This window comes from Notamacropus eugenii, chromosome 4 (genome assembly GCF_028372415.1).
Source record: "Notamacropus eugenii isolate mMacEug1 chromosome 4, mMacEug1.pri_v2, whole genome shotgun sequence".
NCBI classification, from domain to species: domain Eukaryota; kingdom Metazoa; phylum Chordata; class Mammalia; order Diprotodontia; family Macropodidae; genus Notamacropus; species Notamacropus eugenii.
The window spans coordinates 153944744-153962244 of NC_092875.1; the positions used below are offsets into that span (position 1 = coordinate 153944744).

Here is a 17501-nt window from a genome sequence, read left to right on the forward strand (position 1 = left end):
TTTCTTTGTTCCACAAACAAGACACTCTCTCTCTCAGCTCCAGGCATTTTCTCTGGTTGTCCTCCATCTCTGGAATGCTCTCTGCCTCCCATCTCCCCTCACTGTCCCAACTAAAATCCCATTTCCTATGGGAAGATTTTCCCAACAACCTCTTCTAATTCTAGTACCTTCCCACTCTTTTTTACTTCCTATTTATCCTGTATATAAATTTTTTATACATATTTGTTTACTTATCTCCCCCATTAGAGTGAGCTCCTTGAGAGGCAAAAACTCTGACCTCTTTTTGTATCGCCAGTGCTTAGTACAATGCCTGACACATATGGTTAATAAATGTTTATTAGATGACTGGCAATGAGTAATATTTTTATCCAAACAATTTCATAATTGATATTTTAGAGAAAAAAGTATTATTAGCATCAACATTTTCTCAGAGAATCCCTTGTTAATATCTTATGATCACCAGAATTTCATGGAATGGTTTGAGAAATGCAGGTGTCAGGTGATCAGTTCTAAAGTACCATCCTTTTTGCAAACCATCCAGTGGTTCCATAAAGCTTACTTTTTCACCCATTGCTTCAGTACTCTGCATTAATAACCTACTGAATTTCTTTCTTCTAGGCCTAATCTTCTACCTATTTTCCTTTTTTCTCCTAGAAAAATATCCTTCAGTTTCCTTTATTTCATTCTCTCACTTTAAACTGTAGGGCCACCCAGTATTTAGCACATAGTAGGCGCTTAATAAATACTTATTGTCTGCCTGCCTGCCCCTAACCTATTTCAGAGGCTGACAGAATCATTGATGTCACAGGCAAAAAGAAAACAAAGCCTATAGGTGTTTTTCATTCATATCCATTATGTATTCCCTTTCTCAGAACCAATGCTATGAAGGCTTCTCATTTTAGATGTCACCCCTGGACAGCTCACAAAAGAGCAATTACAAACATATATGTGTGTATGATATGTGTATATTATGTTCACATAAGTGTATAAATACACATATGTGTTTGTGTAGTAGAGGAATCGATCAATTGATTTCTATCACCACCATACCACCACCCTAGCCTAGTTGATGAAATCGCAGAAGGGCAGATAAAAGAAACAGGATATTAATGTGTTAAATGAAATATAAAAAGGAGATAATGTTTTGTTACCTCTTTATGAGGTTGTGAAGAAATTTTCTTTGGTGGAATTGTGGGAGGAGGGGGCAGCTTTCCATTAGCTGATTGAAGATCAATTAAAGCACTGGTGGCCCATAAAAAGCAAGCTTACTATCCCAGTCAGGCAGAAAGCAGCTATGAGTGTGACCCCTGGCAGTCTAGAAGAGAGCCAGCATGGAAAGAAGAACACAGCTCTTGAGAAGGGATGGATCATTGTCTTGTTCCTCTTCCAGAAGTTGCAGGGATTTCTCTCTCTTCAGTCTTCCTTTCCCTCTCCCATCCCTGTCATGGGTCATAGTGTCTTATAGAGAAACTCCACTTCCATTAGCAGAAATTATACCAGGGAAACATCAGTAAGTTTGCGGCAGAGCTAGGCCTAAATCTCAGGTCTTCTGATTCCCATACTTCCCATCTGTGTATTACATTAAGCCATCTAATTAGGGGGTGCACTTATTTCTGATACAAAAATATTCTTTGTAATAGTATGCCTTAGTGAGTAGAGAACTAACCTCAGAGGCTGCTCTAAGTCCTGCCTCTGGCACATACTGGATATGTGACCTTTGGCAAGTCACTTAACCTCTTAATATCCCAGCCATCTCTCTAAGACTAAGTTTCAAAGTGGGTGCTGGTATGCATTTGTAGAGAAAGTTCCTCATAGAGAACTGCCTACACTAATAAAATAAGTCACAGATTTGACCTCTCCCCACCCCTCCAAAAAAGGAGAATTCTTTTCTTTTAAAGATTTACTCAACCCTTCCCTTAAATGCCATGTAGCAATCTCCATAAGCCAATTTTAAAAGAATTTGGATTTTAGTGGTTTGACTTATCAGAAAGTTTAAAATTAATTATGGATTTTAAGACTAATACTGTATAATTATACACTGCTTTTAGGAACTAGATGATAAAAGAAACTGGATTATAATTCTAGAGTTTACAAAAATTAACTTTTAAACCCATTAAAACACTTGAATGCACTTGACTAGGTAGATTAAGGGGTAGCTATGTATTTGTGCAGGTATGGGCAAAGCAATCAAAATGTTAAGCATCAAAACTACATTTGAAAAAAAAATTAATTAGCTTTTTTTTCACCTAAGAGGTTGTGTATCTTGTCAAATAAAGTTGAAGAGGGGAAAGTCAGAGAAAGAGAGACAGAGACAGAGAAAGACCATGTAAATTCTCAAGCCTTTCATTTTTTGGCATTTATGCCCCACATTTTGAGAAGAGAATAAAGGAAAATATTTCTCCATGTACACACATGGCTTCCTCCCTGCCGTTCTCTCCCCCCCCCCCCCAAAAAAAAGCGTCTTTCTTTGAAAACTATCTTTCCGTCTCCAACTGGACTGGTTTTTGTCTCTTCAGAGCAGATCAGTTTAAGTTGAAGGAGCAGCCAGATGGCTGGGTTGCAAGGCCCAGAGCATGTCTTAGGCTTCGTTCCTTTTGTCCAGCCTGGTCCAGCTCCTTCTCCCAACCTTTCTTTTTGCTCCATTTTCCCTTCTACTTCTCCTGACTTAGAATTGCAGGGCTGTGGATTCCTCTGAGAACCTTCAGATAACCTATCAAGGAGAGAGAAATAGGACTGTAACCATACATCTCTTACGTAAAAACTAGAAGCATAAATCTGAAGGGGTTTTTAGAAGCCAGTCAGTGCAACGCTTTCCTTTTACATAGACATAAACAGATGCCCAGAGAGGTGACTTATCCAAGGGCAAACAGGTAGAAGGTGAGAGAGGCAGGGTTTGAACCCAGGTCTTTTCACTTCACAACAAGTACCCTTTCCATTCTAATATGCGACCTGAAGTAAGTCTTGATTAAAGTCATTGATTAAGAAAGGAAAGTAACAGTTTAAGGGAATTAGAATCCAGTTATATTCACAGATGATCCTACCTTAAAAGTCTGACATCTACAAAGCCTTCCCTGACTACCTGTCCTTCACCACGTGTGTCTGGTGTACACACACACACACACACACACACACACACACACACACACACACACACACACACACACACACACACACACACACACACACACACACACACACACACACACACACACACACACACACCAGAAAACTCGATGCTACCAAGCTTTGGACACTTAGCCAGGGTTTCCTTCCTGATATTGTTACCCTTTTAGGTGTTTAGTCCAATCTCCTATAAGCTCACCTTGGCTAGCACATCTAGGACAGTGACTTGCTCTTAGTAGGGACTTACACAGGATGTCCCAAAAGTCTTAGTGCAGTTTTGGGGGTGAGGGGGTTGTTTTTTTCTTGTTTTTATTTTTTATTTGTTTTAATAGCTTAAAACTACACTGAGACTTTTGGGACACTCTGTATATATTTGTTGAGTTTGTTTAACCAGGTCTCTTACCTCATTATGTAACACCTTAGTAGGGACCCAGCAACTGTTTGGTAATGATGACTATTAGGTCACTCTGGATATGCATCACTGTTCTTTGGTACAATAATAGCTAGTATTTATGAAGTATTTTAAAATTGACAAAGTTCTTTATCTATGTTATCTCACTGGAGCCCCTAATAACCCTTAAGAAAGTCAATGTGGAGTCATGGATAGAGAGCTGGCTTTAAAGCCATATCAGTCAGTGAGTCAGGTGGTGAATGTTTATCAAGTGCCTACTATGACCCAGACACTGTCCTAAGCACAGGAAAACTGGGCATGAAAACTTGAGTTGAAGTCCTGATGCTGACACATGGTTGGCTGAGTGACCCTGGACAAGTCACAACTTTTCAGTGCTCTAAATAACTCTCTAAACTCTTTAGTTGCAGAGAAGGTGACTATCTACATTGGTGGGAGAGATTTTCTTATGCCAATAAAATGCTTATCCTTGACAGGTAGTTACTAAAGTGCTAATGTCCCCATTTTACAAATGAGGAAACTGAGGCAGAGCAGTTAAGTGACTTGGCCAGCATCACATAACTAATTAAGTATAAAAGGCAAATTTTAACCCAGGCTTTTTTTTGACTCCAAGTATACTGCTTCTCATTAATATGAAGGAATAAGACTTTCAAGGTAAAGGCTCTTCTTGGTTAGGTTTCTTAACCTGCAGTCTGTGAACTTGCTTTATTTAATATAAGGTGTCCTAAAAGCCTTAGTGCAGTTTTCCACTATTTTTTATTATTATTATTTTATTTGTTTTCAGTGTTCTACAATCACTTCCATATAACTTAGATTTTTTCCCCACCCTCCCCCTCCCTCCTCCCACCTCCCTCCCTCCTGAAGATGGCATACAATTTTGTATAGGTTCTATACATACATTCCTATTAAATACATTTTCACCTTAGTCATGTTGCATAGAAGAATTAAAATGAATGGGAGAAATCATAAAACAAACCAAAATGTAATACAAAAGAAAACGATCTGCCAAATTCTGTGATCAAATTCCACAGTTCTTTCTTGGGATGTGGAAGGCATTTTGCCTTAAAAGACCATTGGGAATTTTTTAAGTCCTTGCATTGCAATGAAGTTCTAAGTCTACCAGAAGAAATCCTTGCACACTGTGGTTGTTGCTGTATACAAAGTTCTCCTGGTTCTGCTCCTTTTGCTCGACATCAGTTCATATAAGTCTTTCCAGGCCTTTCCTGTTCATCATTTCTTATAGCACAATAGTATTCCATTACATTCATATACCACAATTTATTCAGCCATTCCTCAATTGATGGCCATTCCCTTGATTTCCAGTTTTTGGCCACCACAAAGAGTGCTGCTATAAATATTTTTGTACATGTGGGACCCTTTCCCATTTTTATGATCTCTTGGAGATACAGTCCTAGAAGTGGTATTGCTGGGTCAAAGGGTATGCACATTTTGTAGCCCTCTGGGCATAGTTCCAAAATGCTCTCCAGAATGGTTGGATCAGCTCACAGCTCTACCAACAATGGATTAGTGTTCCAACCCTCCCACATCTTCTCACGGTTTTCCGCCATTAAAGCCTGAAAACTGTGGCTAAGTTCACTTACCTTATCAGTATACTTTCCAGGGACATCCACGTAGATGATGAGACAGACACACGCATTGCCAGAGCTAGCTCAGTGTTTGGGAGTCTCTGAAGTAAACTGGGAGAGAAGAGGTATGGCTGCCAACCAGACTGAAGGGCTACAGATCTGTTCTGCTGATTTCATTGTTGTGTGCCTATGAAACCTGGATAGTCCACCAGCTCCATGCCAGGAAACTGAATCGCTTACATTTGAATTGTCTTAGGAAGATTCTGAAGATCACCTGGCAGGATAAGGCATTAAACACTGAGGTCCTTTCTCAAGCTAAACTGCCAAACAAACATTTAAACTCTGTGGCAGAGAGCACAGCTCCATTGGGCTCGCCATGTGGTTCAAATGCTAAAAATGTTTGCCTAAAAGACCATTTTATGGAGAACTCATGCAGGGCAAGTCCTCACATGGAGGTCAGAAGAAGGACACCCTCAAGGTCTCTCTGAGGAACTTTGGAATCTCTTATGAGACATGGGAGACACCGTCACAGGACCTTCTGATATGGCACACCCACATCAAAGAAGGCACTGTGCTCTATGAGTAAAGGAGAATTACAATGGCTCAAAAGAAACATGAGATGTGCACATTTAGAGTCATCTCCATTCTAAATATTCATGTGAACTATTTGTACCCAATCTGTGGCAGAACCTTCTGAGCTGGTATTGGTCTGATCAGCCACAGTAGGATATACCGTATCTTGACTCCAATGTAGTGATGTCATTTTGGCCCTCTTCCAGAACGAAGGACAACAACCAACCAACCAGTTTTAAACTGCACTAAGACTTTTGGTACATTCTCTATTTTGATCATTCAATTTTGATAGAATCTGTTTTTTTGTATTCCTGTGTATTTTATTTTATTTCATATGTTTAAAAACTATTCTGAAGAGTCCACGGGCTTTACCAAAGATGGCCAAGGGATTCATCATACACACACACACACACACACACACACACACACACACATACACACATACATTAAGACCCTCTGCACTAAAAGTTTACTCACTGTCTCTGATTCCCTGTCATGCTTAAGCATGAAAATATCAAGAAAGAAACAGAAATACATCTCAAGAGTAAATGTGGTCATAGCTCTTATCATACCTTTAAGTAAGCAATGAGGGTGGGAGCAAAAAAAAAAAATAGAGAGAAGTTGTTAGTGAGTCAGTGCCAAAGAGCAATTGATCATGCATGAAGATAATGTATCTGGGAAATCATGAGATCGGAAGATGGGGCCAATGGGATTTGATTGACAAGAACTGGCTCCACAGGCCACTCTTCAGAAGAGGCTGCATACAGGAAGTGGTTACTTTGATTTGGCCACTGGAGATCACACCCCTCCACAGGACAAGGAAGCTAGTTCTCTGGTTATTATTGTTGGTGATAATGATGAGGATGATGATATTTTGCTGCATTTTACAGTTAGAATACTTCACACACAGTGTTTTACCCACTGCCCTGTGAGGAAGCATTTTCGTAGGAAATAAAATACTTGGTAAGAAAATTGAGCTGCTGTGCTTCCCAGGCTTCAGAACCTATTCTCTCCTAGATGGCCAGAGTCTTTGGGCATAGCCTCAGTACAATTACAGTTATGGCTCTGTTATTGGGATGGGAGGGAAGAAATGGACATTTATTTATTTATAAATAGCCATTTATTATTTATAACAATATAAGATGTTTAAGGAAGCTGGTTTTTTTGCCAAACAGCTAGTTTGTTGTGGTTTCCAATATAAGCAAGAATAAGAAGGGCTTCTTCTTTATGAGACAGGGGAATTACTTTCCATCCACCAGAAGAGAAAAGGAAAAAAAGGTGGAGGGGAGAGGGAGATAAGAAATGGTTTGATCTGCTCTGTACACAAAGGAGCAGCGCTTTCCTTCTGGCTACTTTTTAAGAGGAGACAACATGGTGGAAAGTACAATAAATTTGGAGCCAGAGAACCTGGATTCAAATTCTGGTTCTGCTATCTTTTCCTTCCTGTGAAACCCTGAGCAAATCACTTAACTTTTCTGGACCTCTATAAAATGAGAAGTTTGAATGAGATAATTTCTTAGCTTCTTTCCAGCCATAGGTACTGTATTAGAAAGAGAACTCTGGATGAGATAAGAAGGTCTGGAGTTATTAGGGCAGTTAGGTGGTACATTGGATAGAGTGCTGGACCTGGAGTCAGGAGAACCTAAGTTTAAATTTGGCTTCAGATACTTAGTAGCCATGTGACCCTGGACAAGTCACTTAACACTTGTTTGCCTCAATTCTTTGTTTGTTAGATGAGCTGGAGATGGAAATAGCAAACCTCTCCAGTGTCTCTGCCAAGAAAAGCCCAAATGGAGGATAGCTGGACATGACTGAAACAACTGAACAAGAATACTAACAACCTGAAGTGACTATAGGGCAGGGGTTTTTAACCTTTTGGGAATTAAGGCCTCTTTGGCAGTCTGGTGTAATCTATGGTTCCCTTCTCAGAAAAAAAAATATATTTCTAAATGTATAAAATGAAATATATAGAATTACCAAGGAAACTAATTCTTTTGAAATAAAGATGTAATTTTTCCCCATCCAAGTTACTTACATTCTATACAGGATGTAAGAAGTTGTTTCAGATTATAAAACATGAATTTAAATTATTCAATACATACTTTTATTATTATAGACTTCAGTTGCAAAATGTCAAGCAGAAACTATATCATGAATTTAGAGACCATCTGTCAGTCATTTGAATTTTTCGGTTGAAATGATAAGTAGTGTATGAAACAAAATTTCCATAGTTCATGAAGTCCCAGGATGTAATCACAAGATGATGAAATGTTTTCACTTTAGAATAATGAGGTACTGATGTGTTAACAATGTTCTACGAAGCTAACAGTTTAGGAAGTGTGATTGGATTAGAAGAACAGCTCCCTGTTGGCTGATAGAAGATGGTCACACTCATAAATAACCCTTAAAAGACACTATTATTTCCAAAGAATTCTGGTAGAAGCCTGAATTCAAGAACGAATCTAGCTCTTTATCTATTGGGTGGGGAGCAAGGGATATTCACTCCTCCCTACCTCCACTGCTAATCGATCATGGCTAACAGAAGAACTGTTCACCTAGAAGAAGACATCCCCATTCAGCCATTAGAAAGTCAATTGGAGATAGTTCAAGATACAATTGATGGAGCAGAGACATACACTTTGTGTTTAGATAAATGTAAATACAGAGAGGTAGTCACGAGGTTGGAAGCTCCTTGGATTCCTTGATCCCTGGAAGCAGAGAAGAAAGCCAGCTATGGACTTGAGAGAGAGCATTTGGAATTAAACTTTAGAGAGGAGTGGACCATGGAAGCCCAGCTGAACAACCTATACAGTAGATAGTGCAAACCTAGTAGGAGTTTTACAAGGACTCCACCAGAAGAGAAAGCACATTAAGGACATATAGTGCTATAGATGTGTTTCCTACATGTGTGCCTCACCCCATTGTACTCTTGCCCACTCTTCCCATTGAGGTATGTTTTGGATGGAGAATATGCCCTAGGTTTATAGGGAGAATGTTTTATAGCTGCTTTTATTTCTGTCTTAATAAAGCCTTTACCAAGAGTTAATTGTATCAACTGCCTGATTGATATGGAAAAGTATATCAATAGGGGCTCATTTGCCACACAGTACTCAGAGTGGTTACCCACGATGTTACCCATTTGAACCTGAGTTCCAATGGAGACTGCCCCTGCAAACCTCCAAGTACAACTTGAGAGAATAGTCCAGAGAGGGTACTACAGTAAGTTTGTTTTACTCAGCAAGTGCAATGGTATTTAGTACTAGTAGTAATGGGCATTGCACTTATTGAATTAAACAAACAAAATGCATCAAGTATTTCTGTTCATTTACCTTCTTACTACCATCACATCATTTCAGGCTGTGACCAGATGACTAGAATTACTGCAGCAGCATCCTGTTTAGTGTTCAAGTGTCCACATTCTTGCCCACTTTAATATTTAATCCGTTCTACACATTGTGCTTAGATGTTTTTTTAAAATGTTCCTTTTATCTTATCCCTCTGATGGTAAGACCTCTTTGTAGTTCCTGACTGCCCACATCAATGCAGAATGTAAGCTCATGCATAAACACCTTAAGGAAAGGGACTATTCCAGTGTTCTATTTGTATTCAGGAGCCAGCTCAACCAGCCTCTAGAGAGACAATTATTAAATTTTCAGTGTGTGCAGTTATACTTCAGAAAAGGATGCTACAAATCAGGGCTTGATTTATTGCTTTGTTGACGACTTTGAGCAACTCTGCCTCACTTAAATCCAATTCACATACAAGTCAGGACATCATCTGTGAGGCTCTTCATCCTCTTCAATTATGTAGACTTAAGAAAGTGATGGGGAAAATGGTAATATGCAAATTAAACTTAAGTGTCTTGTGTATACATCTTTTTTTTCCAGGACAGGCATTGTTGAACGTTTAGGAACACATCTCTGTTTTTAACCCTAGTGCCTAGCATAGTGCCTAGCATATAGGGCAAATGCTGTGACCTGATAATAGCAATGTTTCCCAACCTTAGGACCATAGACAACTAGAGCAAGGGAGGGCACTAACCTATTCTAAAGGATTCATAAACAGTCACAGAATCACAGATTTAGATTCATAAAGCCCTTGGAGTTTATCTGCTATTTTGTTCGTGCCCAATTCTTCTTGACCACATTTGGGGAGTTTCTTGGCAAAGATCCTAGAGTGGTTTGCCATTTCCTTCTCCAGCTCATTTTACAGATAAGAAACACAGTTAAGGGACTTGCCCAAGTCATAGAGATAGTAAATGTCTGAGGCCAGATTTGAACTTAGGGACATGAATCTTCCTAACTCCAGGATCCAGCACTCTATTCAGTGCACCACCTACCTGCCCTTTCATCTAGTATAACCTCTTTATTTCAAAGATAAGGAAACTGAGACCCAGAGAAATTAAGCATCTTGTCTAAGGTCATACAAGTAAAAGCAGAAGTGCTAAGATTCAAACCTATGCCTCTATGCGGGTTATTACCCCCTTCACTTTTCTACCTGTCCAAATCTCACCCACTCTTTAAAGCCCACCTCTTCCATGAAATCTTCTCAGACTGGCAGTGACAGCAGAGAACTCTCCTGCTTATTTTGTCAATTAATTAAATACTGCAGTTTGTCAGAAATTGTTGCTGACTTCTGTTTTTAGCACTGTATGTCATAGGGTCTCAAACTAAATCACAAACTGTTTGGAGCCTAGACTGTGTCTTATACTTTTTTCCCCACAGTACCTTGAATATAGGAGGTCTCAAGAGATATTTGTGGGTTGATTACTTAAAATATTTATGTAAAGCTGGTAGGCAAATATGGAGAAACCAAGAAAAATGTGAAACATAATCATTATTTACAAAAGATTTACAGTCTAGTTAGAAAGATAAAATTTATATGCTGGAGATAGACCGGGAGATAGATAGACAGGTGAATGAATGGATAGAAAGATAAATAGATGGATGGAGATATATATATATACAGACAGATGGATAAATGGATAGATGGATGGATAGATATGTAGACATACACACAAACATATATACATACATACATAAAGGAAATGGATAGATAAGTAGACAGATAAATGGATGGATAGATAAATAGATGGGTAAATGGATAGTTGGATGAATGGATGGATAGATAGATAGACAGACAGATAATCAGATCATTTATTAAGTTCTTACTTGACAGGCACTGTGCTAAACACTGGATATACAGATATAAACAATGAAAAACCTTCCTGTCCCCCTAGCAGTGAGCTCTGTCTCAATGCATACCCAAATATATTTGTCTTTAAAAGTTAATTTGAGGGCATGTGGGCTTGTTTTGGAGAATTTGCCCTGGGTGTCAAGATTGCTAGTTATGGCAGCGGCTAAAAAGGATCTCTTAGGCTAACACCTTCATATTACAGAGGAGCAAAGTGATTTAACATTCCTTAAATAAGAGGGGAGAGGGCTCCCCACCTAAATGAAACAACATAGGTGGCATTCCATTCTCCTAGAAATTTAATAGCCAAGGAAAAACATTTTGGAACATTGTATAGATTTTACATACAAGTTCCTTAAGGATGCTTCTCTTGGGCTCCTAGCAGACCTTAAAAATTGCAAATGTCTGATTGTTATAATTGTCCTGTAATAATAGCCAGTGTAAATTCCTTTCAGTTTTAACAACTATATTTAATATTAGACGCTTGATCTTTAACATCATTTCCCGGCCAATTTTTTTTAAAACATTAAATTGCATTCTAGAATTCTAGAGGCACAATGATCATTTCCCCCTTCCAGCTATTTGTTAGTCAGTGGTTATCCGTTGTTATAGCAACTGCCTAGCTAGGTGGCCTGGTGAAATTTAATAGATCTTTGATTGCAGAGATTCAAGGTAATACTTTATCTTATGAATCTCTTCCTTTTTGTTTTCAAATTTATCACTCCGCTCAGATATTTGGTTTCGTTAGGTATTGCTCAGAATACCCCACCTTCTTTTGTTCAGCAAACCTGTCATCTTAACCTTGTTATATGAGCTGACCAACCGCAGTACACAAGATAAACTTAATTACAAGTGTTTTAGAAACATTTCCTTTAAAAAAGTTTCTTGTTTAGCTCGACTAAGCTTTACTAATTTACTCTTATTCCAAAAGTTTTTTTTAATTATTATTTTATTTGTTTTCAGTGCTCTACAATCACTTCCATATATCTTAGATTTTTTCCCCCACCCTCCCCCTCCTTTCCCCCCTCCCTACCTTCCCACTCTCTGAGATGGCATGCGATTTTATATAGGTTCTGCACATACATTCCTATTAAATACATTTTCACCTTTACCATGTTTCATAGAAGAATTAAAATGAATGGGAGAAGTCATGAAACAAAACAAAACAAAACATAATTCAAAAGAAAATAGTCTGCTTTATTCTGCAGTCAAATTCCATAGTTCTTTTTCGGTATGTGGAAGACATTTTGCCTTAAGAGACCACTGGGAATTTTTTAAAGTCCTTGCATTGCAATGAAGTTCTAAGTCTACCAGAAAAAATCCTCGCACACTGTAGTTGTTGCTGTGTACAAAGTTCTCCTGGTTCTGCTCCTTTCACTCTGCATCAGCTCATATAAGTCTTTCCAGGCCTCTCTGAAGTCTTCCTCTTCATCATTTCTTGTAGTGCAATAGCATTCCATTACATTCATATACCATAACGTGTTCAGCCATTCCCCAGTTGATGGGTATCCCCTTAATTTCCAGTTTTTGGTCCCCACAAAGAGAGCTGCTATAAATATTTTTGTACATGTGGGACCTTTTCCTATTTTTACACTCCCTTGAGGATACAGTCCTAGAAGCAGTATTGCTGGGTCAAAGGGTATGCACGTTTTTGTAGCCCTTTGGGCATAGTTCCAAATTGCTCTCCTGAATGGTTGGATCAGCTCACAGCTCCACCAACAATGAATTAGTGTTCCAACTCTCCCACATCTTCTCCAACATTTATCATCTTCCTGTTCTGTCATGTTTGCCAATCTGATAGGTGTGATATGGTATCTCAGAGTTGTTTTGATTTGCATCTCTCTAATCAATAGTGATTTAGAACATTTTTTCATATGACTATAGATAGCTTTAATTTCTTTCTCTGAAAACTGCAATCCTTTTAGTAAGATGGGAGCCACCAGGCTTTACCATCCAACCTAAGGACCATCAGTTCTTGTCATCCATCTTTGCCATCCATCCTGGATCTTTGCCCTTAGGACCACAGAGCCTTAATACCTAGCATACAATTATCCCCTAGAGACCTCTGGGCATTTCCATCTACCCTTTTGCTATACCCTATTTTTCACTGGGATTTTCCATTTGACGTGCTCCTAAACCCTAATGATAACCAGGCCTCTGTCCGCTCTTCAGCTAGATTCTCCTATGTATTGTTTTTTTGATCCCCTTGAGAGCAGGGACTATATTCCTAGTACTTAGCGAAGGATATTATGCATAGCTAGGGTTTCGTAAATGCTTTTGAAAAATTCAGTTACATATTCTGTTAGTTCCTTTTTACAAGATGACCCTAATGCCTGAAGGATACTTTCTCCTCATCCCTACCCCTTAGAATTCCTATTTTCCATCAAGGCTTAGCTCAGAACCATGTCCAACACAAAGCATTTCCTGATTGCCCAGATATTAGTGCATTCTCTATGCCAATTATCTTGTATTAACTTTGTAAATATGAGTATTATATATACACATATATATATTTGTACACATACACATATATATGTATGTATATATACATGCATGTGTATATATACACACACACACACACACACACACACACACACACACACACACACACTGTTTGCACCATAAAAGGAAACTTCTTGAGGGGAGGGGCTATTTCATTTTTGTTTTTGTATCCCTAACACTTTGCATAGAACCTGAGACATAGTGAATGCTTAATAAATACTAGTTGGTTGATTAATTGTTTAATTCAATCAATAGAAACTTTAGATAGGATGCTAATTTTTTCCCAGAAAGCTCTAAGAGTTTATATCTTAATAATGTGCTAGTAAATATTTAACAATTGGCTTTCATGGATAGGAGGGAGAGAGAAGTACTACAAGATGACATACTTTTTCATTGAACCTACATTATTAACATTTTCTTCACCACTTTTCTACCTCTAGATTACCAAAAAATAATAAATCAATCCATGGTTTGTAGCATTTGCCAGTTTCTGAGGTATAAATGCTCATGCTGAAAATTTATTTTTTAAATAATATTTTTTCTCAATTATATATAAAAACAATTTTTAATATTTATTTTAATTTTTTTTTAGTTCCAGATTCTTTCTCCCTCCCTTGCAGCCTCCCTAAGACAGTAAACAATGTGATATAGGTTACACATCACACTGAAAATTTAGCACTCAGCTCTCACCTGGCTCCCACATACCCCTGAATCCTTAGTAAATGGTAGTTGAAATTAAACTGAAATGTTTTATGCTTGTGACAATGTTTGGTTATGTCCTTTTTCTTTGTTTTCACTTTTAAAACATTCTTTCTGCAATTAAATTTTTATTTCTTCCACTCAAAAGAGCACTGGACTAGGAAGCCTAAAACCTGGATTCTAATCCTGGCTCTGCTGTTAAATCAGCTCTGTGACCTCAAGGAAATCAATTAACCTCTCTGAGACTCAGTTTCCTCATATATAAAATGCAAGGAACAAATGCAATGATTTCCAACATCCAGTTTGATTCTAAAATTATGTGAAAGCAATGTCTTCCTTCTTGCTGAGATTTGTGAGGAAGAGAGAGACAGAAAAGGAAGAGGGAGAAAGGGGAGAGACAGAAAAGGAAGAGAGAAACAGGAGGAGGAAGAAACAGACTCAGAAGGGAAGAGAGAGAGAGAGAAGGAGAGAGACAGAGAGAAAGAGAAAGAGAGAGAGAGAAAGAGAAAGAGAGAGAGACAGAGAAAGAGGGGGAGAGAGAGAGAGAGAGAGAGAGAGAGAGAGAGAGAGAGAGAGAGAAAGAGAGAAGCAAAAGAGAACCTTAGTGTTTTAATTTATACCTGATCCAGGCTGGCCAAGATGATTTCTAAATTCTCTTCCATCTCTAACAATGAATGAAGTATGAGGTTCTTAATTTAACAAGAAAGTTCTCCACGTGTCAGCTTATCCACAGCAAATCTCATATTCAAGTCTGACAGCTTAACACCTCCTCCAATTAAATCCTGCCTTTGTTGACATCTCTCACTCCTCTTGTTTATTTTACTTAGTTAGAGACGTATTCCTAAGGGAGCCTGTTGTGGGGAGGTTTATAAGAGGACAACTCTGCTTATCTCAATGATTAAAATGGAGTTGAAACGTGGGCAAAATAAAAGACAACTGGACAGGTTCCCAGCTTATTTTGAATCAGAGCTTTGCAAAGTTCATTATTCAGCTCAGATGGAATTCCCAGCATACCTGATGTATTCATATTCAAATGGAATTGTTGTTCAGTCATTTCCAGTCCTGTCTGACTTTTCCCAACCCCCTCTGGAGTTTTCTTGGCACAGATACTGGAGTACTTTCCATTGCTTCCTCCAGCGCATTTTACAAATGAGGAATACAAGGCAAAATGACTTGCCCAGGGACACACAGTTAGTAAGAATGTGAGACCAGATTTGAACTCAGGAAGATGAGTCTTCCTGACTCCAGACCTGGCATTCCTCCATTGTACCAACCTAGCTACCCATTCGAATGGAAACACCAAAACAAATTCCAAAATTAAGTGCAAATTTTTTAAAATTACCTGTCATTTTAGGTTGTTCCTATTTCTGCTTCCCTCTTGTAGGACAAATAACTAGATTTGTTGGGCATGTATTAGTATAGGTAGTATCTAATTAATAACAAAAGTTACAGTAACTTGTATTTCAGTAGTTGGAAATCTGGAGCACATTTTCCTATAAAAATCGTTTTCTGGGTGGTACTGGAGTCCCTCATCAATCCAAAGCCCCATTTAACCCACAGTGTAGCTCAAATGTAGTACCTATGGTAGCACTGGACATAACCCCATTTAGAATACTGGTTTTGTGGAAAAACTCACTCCATGTTTTAGCTTGGGACACCAAGAATACGTCTCCCCATATTCTTTTTTATAATTGGTCATATCATCAGAAATAAGTTATCCAAGTGTGGCATGAAAGTAGGGGGAAAAATTGGTTCTCTGTATCACTAGCATCAGCAGGGTAGGTAGGGGTAGGAATCCTGGGCTTCTCCAGCATCGTAAGGGAAAGAACAGGATTCCAGGGTTTTCCTAGTAGGAGCAAGAATAGAAAGAAAGTTCTGAAAGTCTCAAAGGTGAGTCTCCAGCTAAACATGACAGGGTCATAACTGGGAATTTTTGCACTTGGGGAAAAAGAGGAAGAAGGAGAAGGGAGTAGGCAAAAGCAGTAGAGGAACTTGCAGCTATTTAGGGTGAAAGGAAGTATGCCCTACACCCCAAAGTTTCTACACTGCTGAAGGATTGTATCTTTTGGGAGTGAGAAGGTAGGGGTCCCAGATGGAAGGGGTGGCCACCAGAAAGAGGAAAATTGTCCCAGGATGGTGCTATTGGCACCTCCAAATTTAAGCAACCTAGGGAAAGCTAAGATCACCCTACCCTAGTTACAGCCAATTTTATTTATAAGGAAGTTGCATAAATTGGGCCTTTCTAAATTGGAAACTGCCTGTACTTCTTTTGGCAAATGACTGTTAGTAGAGTAAATGTCATAAGGTCTGCCATTAATGATCATTTTCTTTTTTAGGTAGTGCTGTTATGTCTGTTACATTTCTGAAAGAAAATTTGAGATCCTCAGACTTACTTGGTGAGTATTTATTTAGCGCCCATAGTGTGCATATCATTTGACCCAGGGTTACTAAGACTCTGAAGTAAAAAGAAAATTTGTAAGGAAGCAGCTTTAGAAATTGAGAACAAATGACAAAAATTGGCGTTATCTCATTTAGGGATGAAAAATGAGTAGTGGTGTGAAGTTATTTAATCTTGGAGCTGTCAAGGGGCATTTCACATTTAATGGTGAATCTGTCATTTTTGACCACTGCCCGTGCTTCTGGCTGTGGAAAAATACTCTTTTACAATATTACTTTTATGAATGTTATGAAAGTTTTATGAGCATAATAAAATTCAATGAAAACAGCTGTGTAACCTAATAGACCACTCCACATAAAAGCATGTATTTGTGTTAGATTGCCACACAAAAATGAGAACCGCGAAGCAATTAGACACACAGACTCACTACCTAATTTGTAATACTTCAGGCCTTTCAAAAGAGTAACAGAGACAGTCCATCTTCAAGGTTTTATTTGGAAAGATGGCAGCTAGTGGAACATTTAGCAGTAGCTTTCCTGACTTCTTGAGGGACTTCTGCTGTGCGTCAAAGCCATCCTTCTCCTGGTGGATTGTCTGTGTTCTTAATACAAGGGTCTTTACCCTTGTTAGAGGCAAGGCAGAGCAGGAGGGCAGATTTTCTTCCTTTTGAGAATTATCTCTGATTCTTTTCTGAAGCAGGAGAACAAAATGTGATTGTGTGTTCAATTTAAATAAAGCAGTGCTTCTGAGAAAGACAGTGTAATCCAGGGGACAAAGCACTTGTGAAGCTAGAGAAACTGCTAGTCCACATTTCACCTCTGATTCTTGACCCCTGTGAGTCACTGTGTCACTTCATCTCCCTGGGCCTCACTTTCCTCATCTGTAAAATGAGGGAGTTGTGTTAGTTTGCCTTTGAGCAGTTCTAGATCTATTTTCTGTTCTCTAGAGAGAACCCAATTCTTTAAAAATTGGGTTTTAGAGTCAATAGGCTCCAGAGTTAATTTTTGCTCAGTCATTT

At 38.6% G+C, this 17501-nt stretch overlaps 1 protein-coding gene across 2 annotated transcripts in view; it reads left to right on the top strand.

Moving 5' to 3' along the window:
• NIPAL2 (NIPA like domain containing 2) overlaps positions 1–17501 on the top strand; it is a 138920-nt gene that overhangs the window by 75630 nt on the left and 45789 nt on the right. For both annotated transcript variants that reach the window (XM_072603427.1, XM_072603428.1), the window contains exon 4: positions 16422–16481. In XM_072603427.1, the coding sequence (XP_072459528.1) occupies positions 16422–16481 (60 nt within the window). The remainder of the gene's footprint in view (positions 1–16421; positions 16482–17501) is intronic.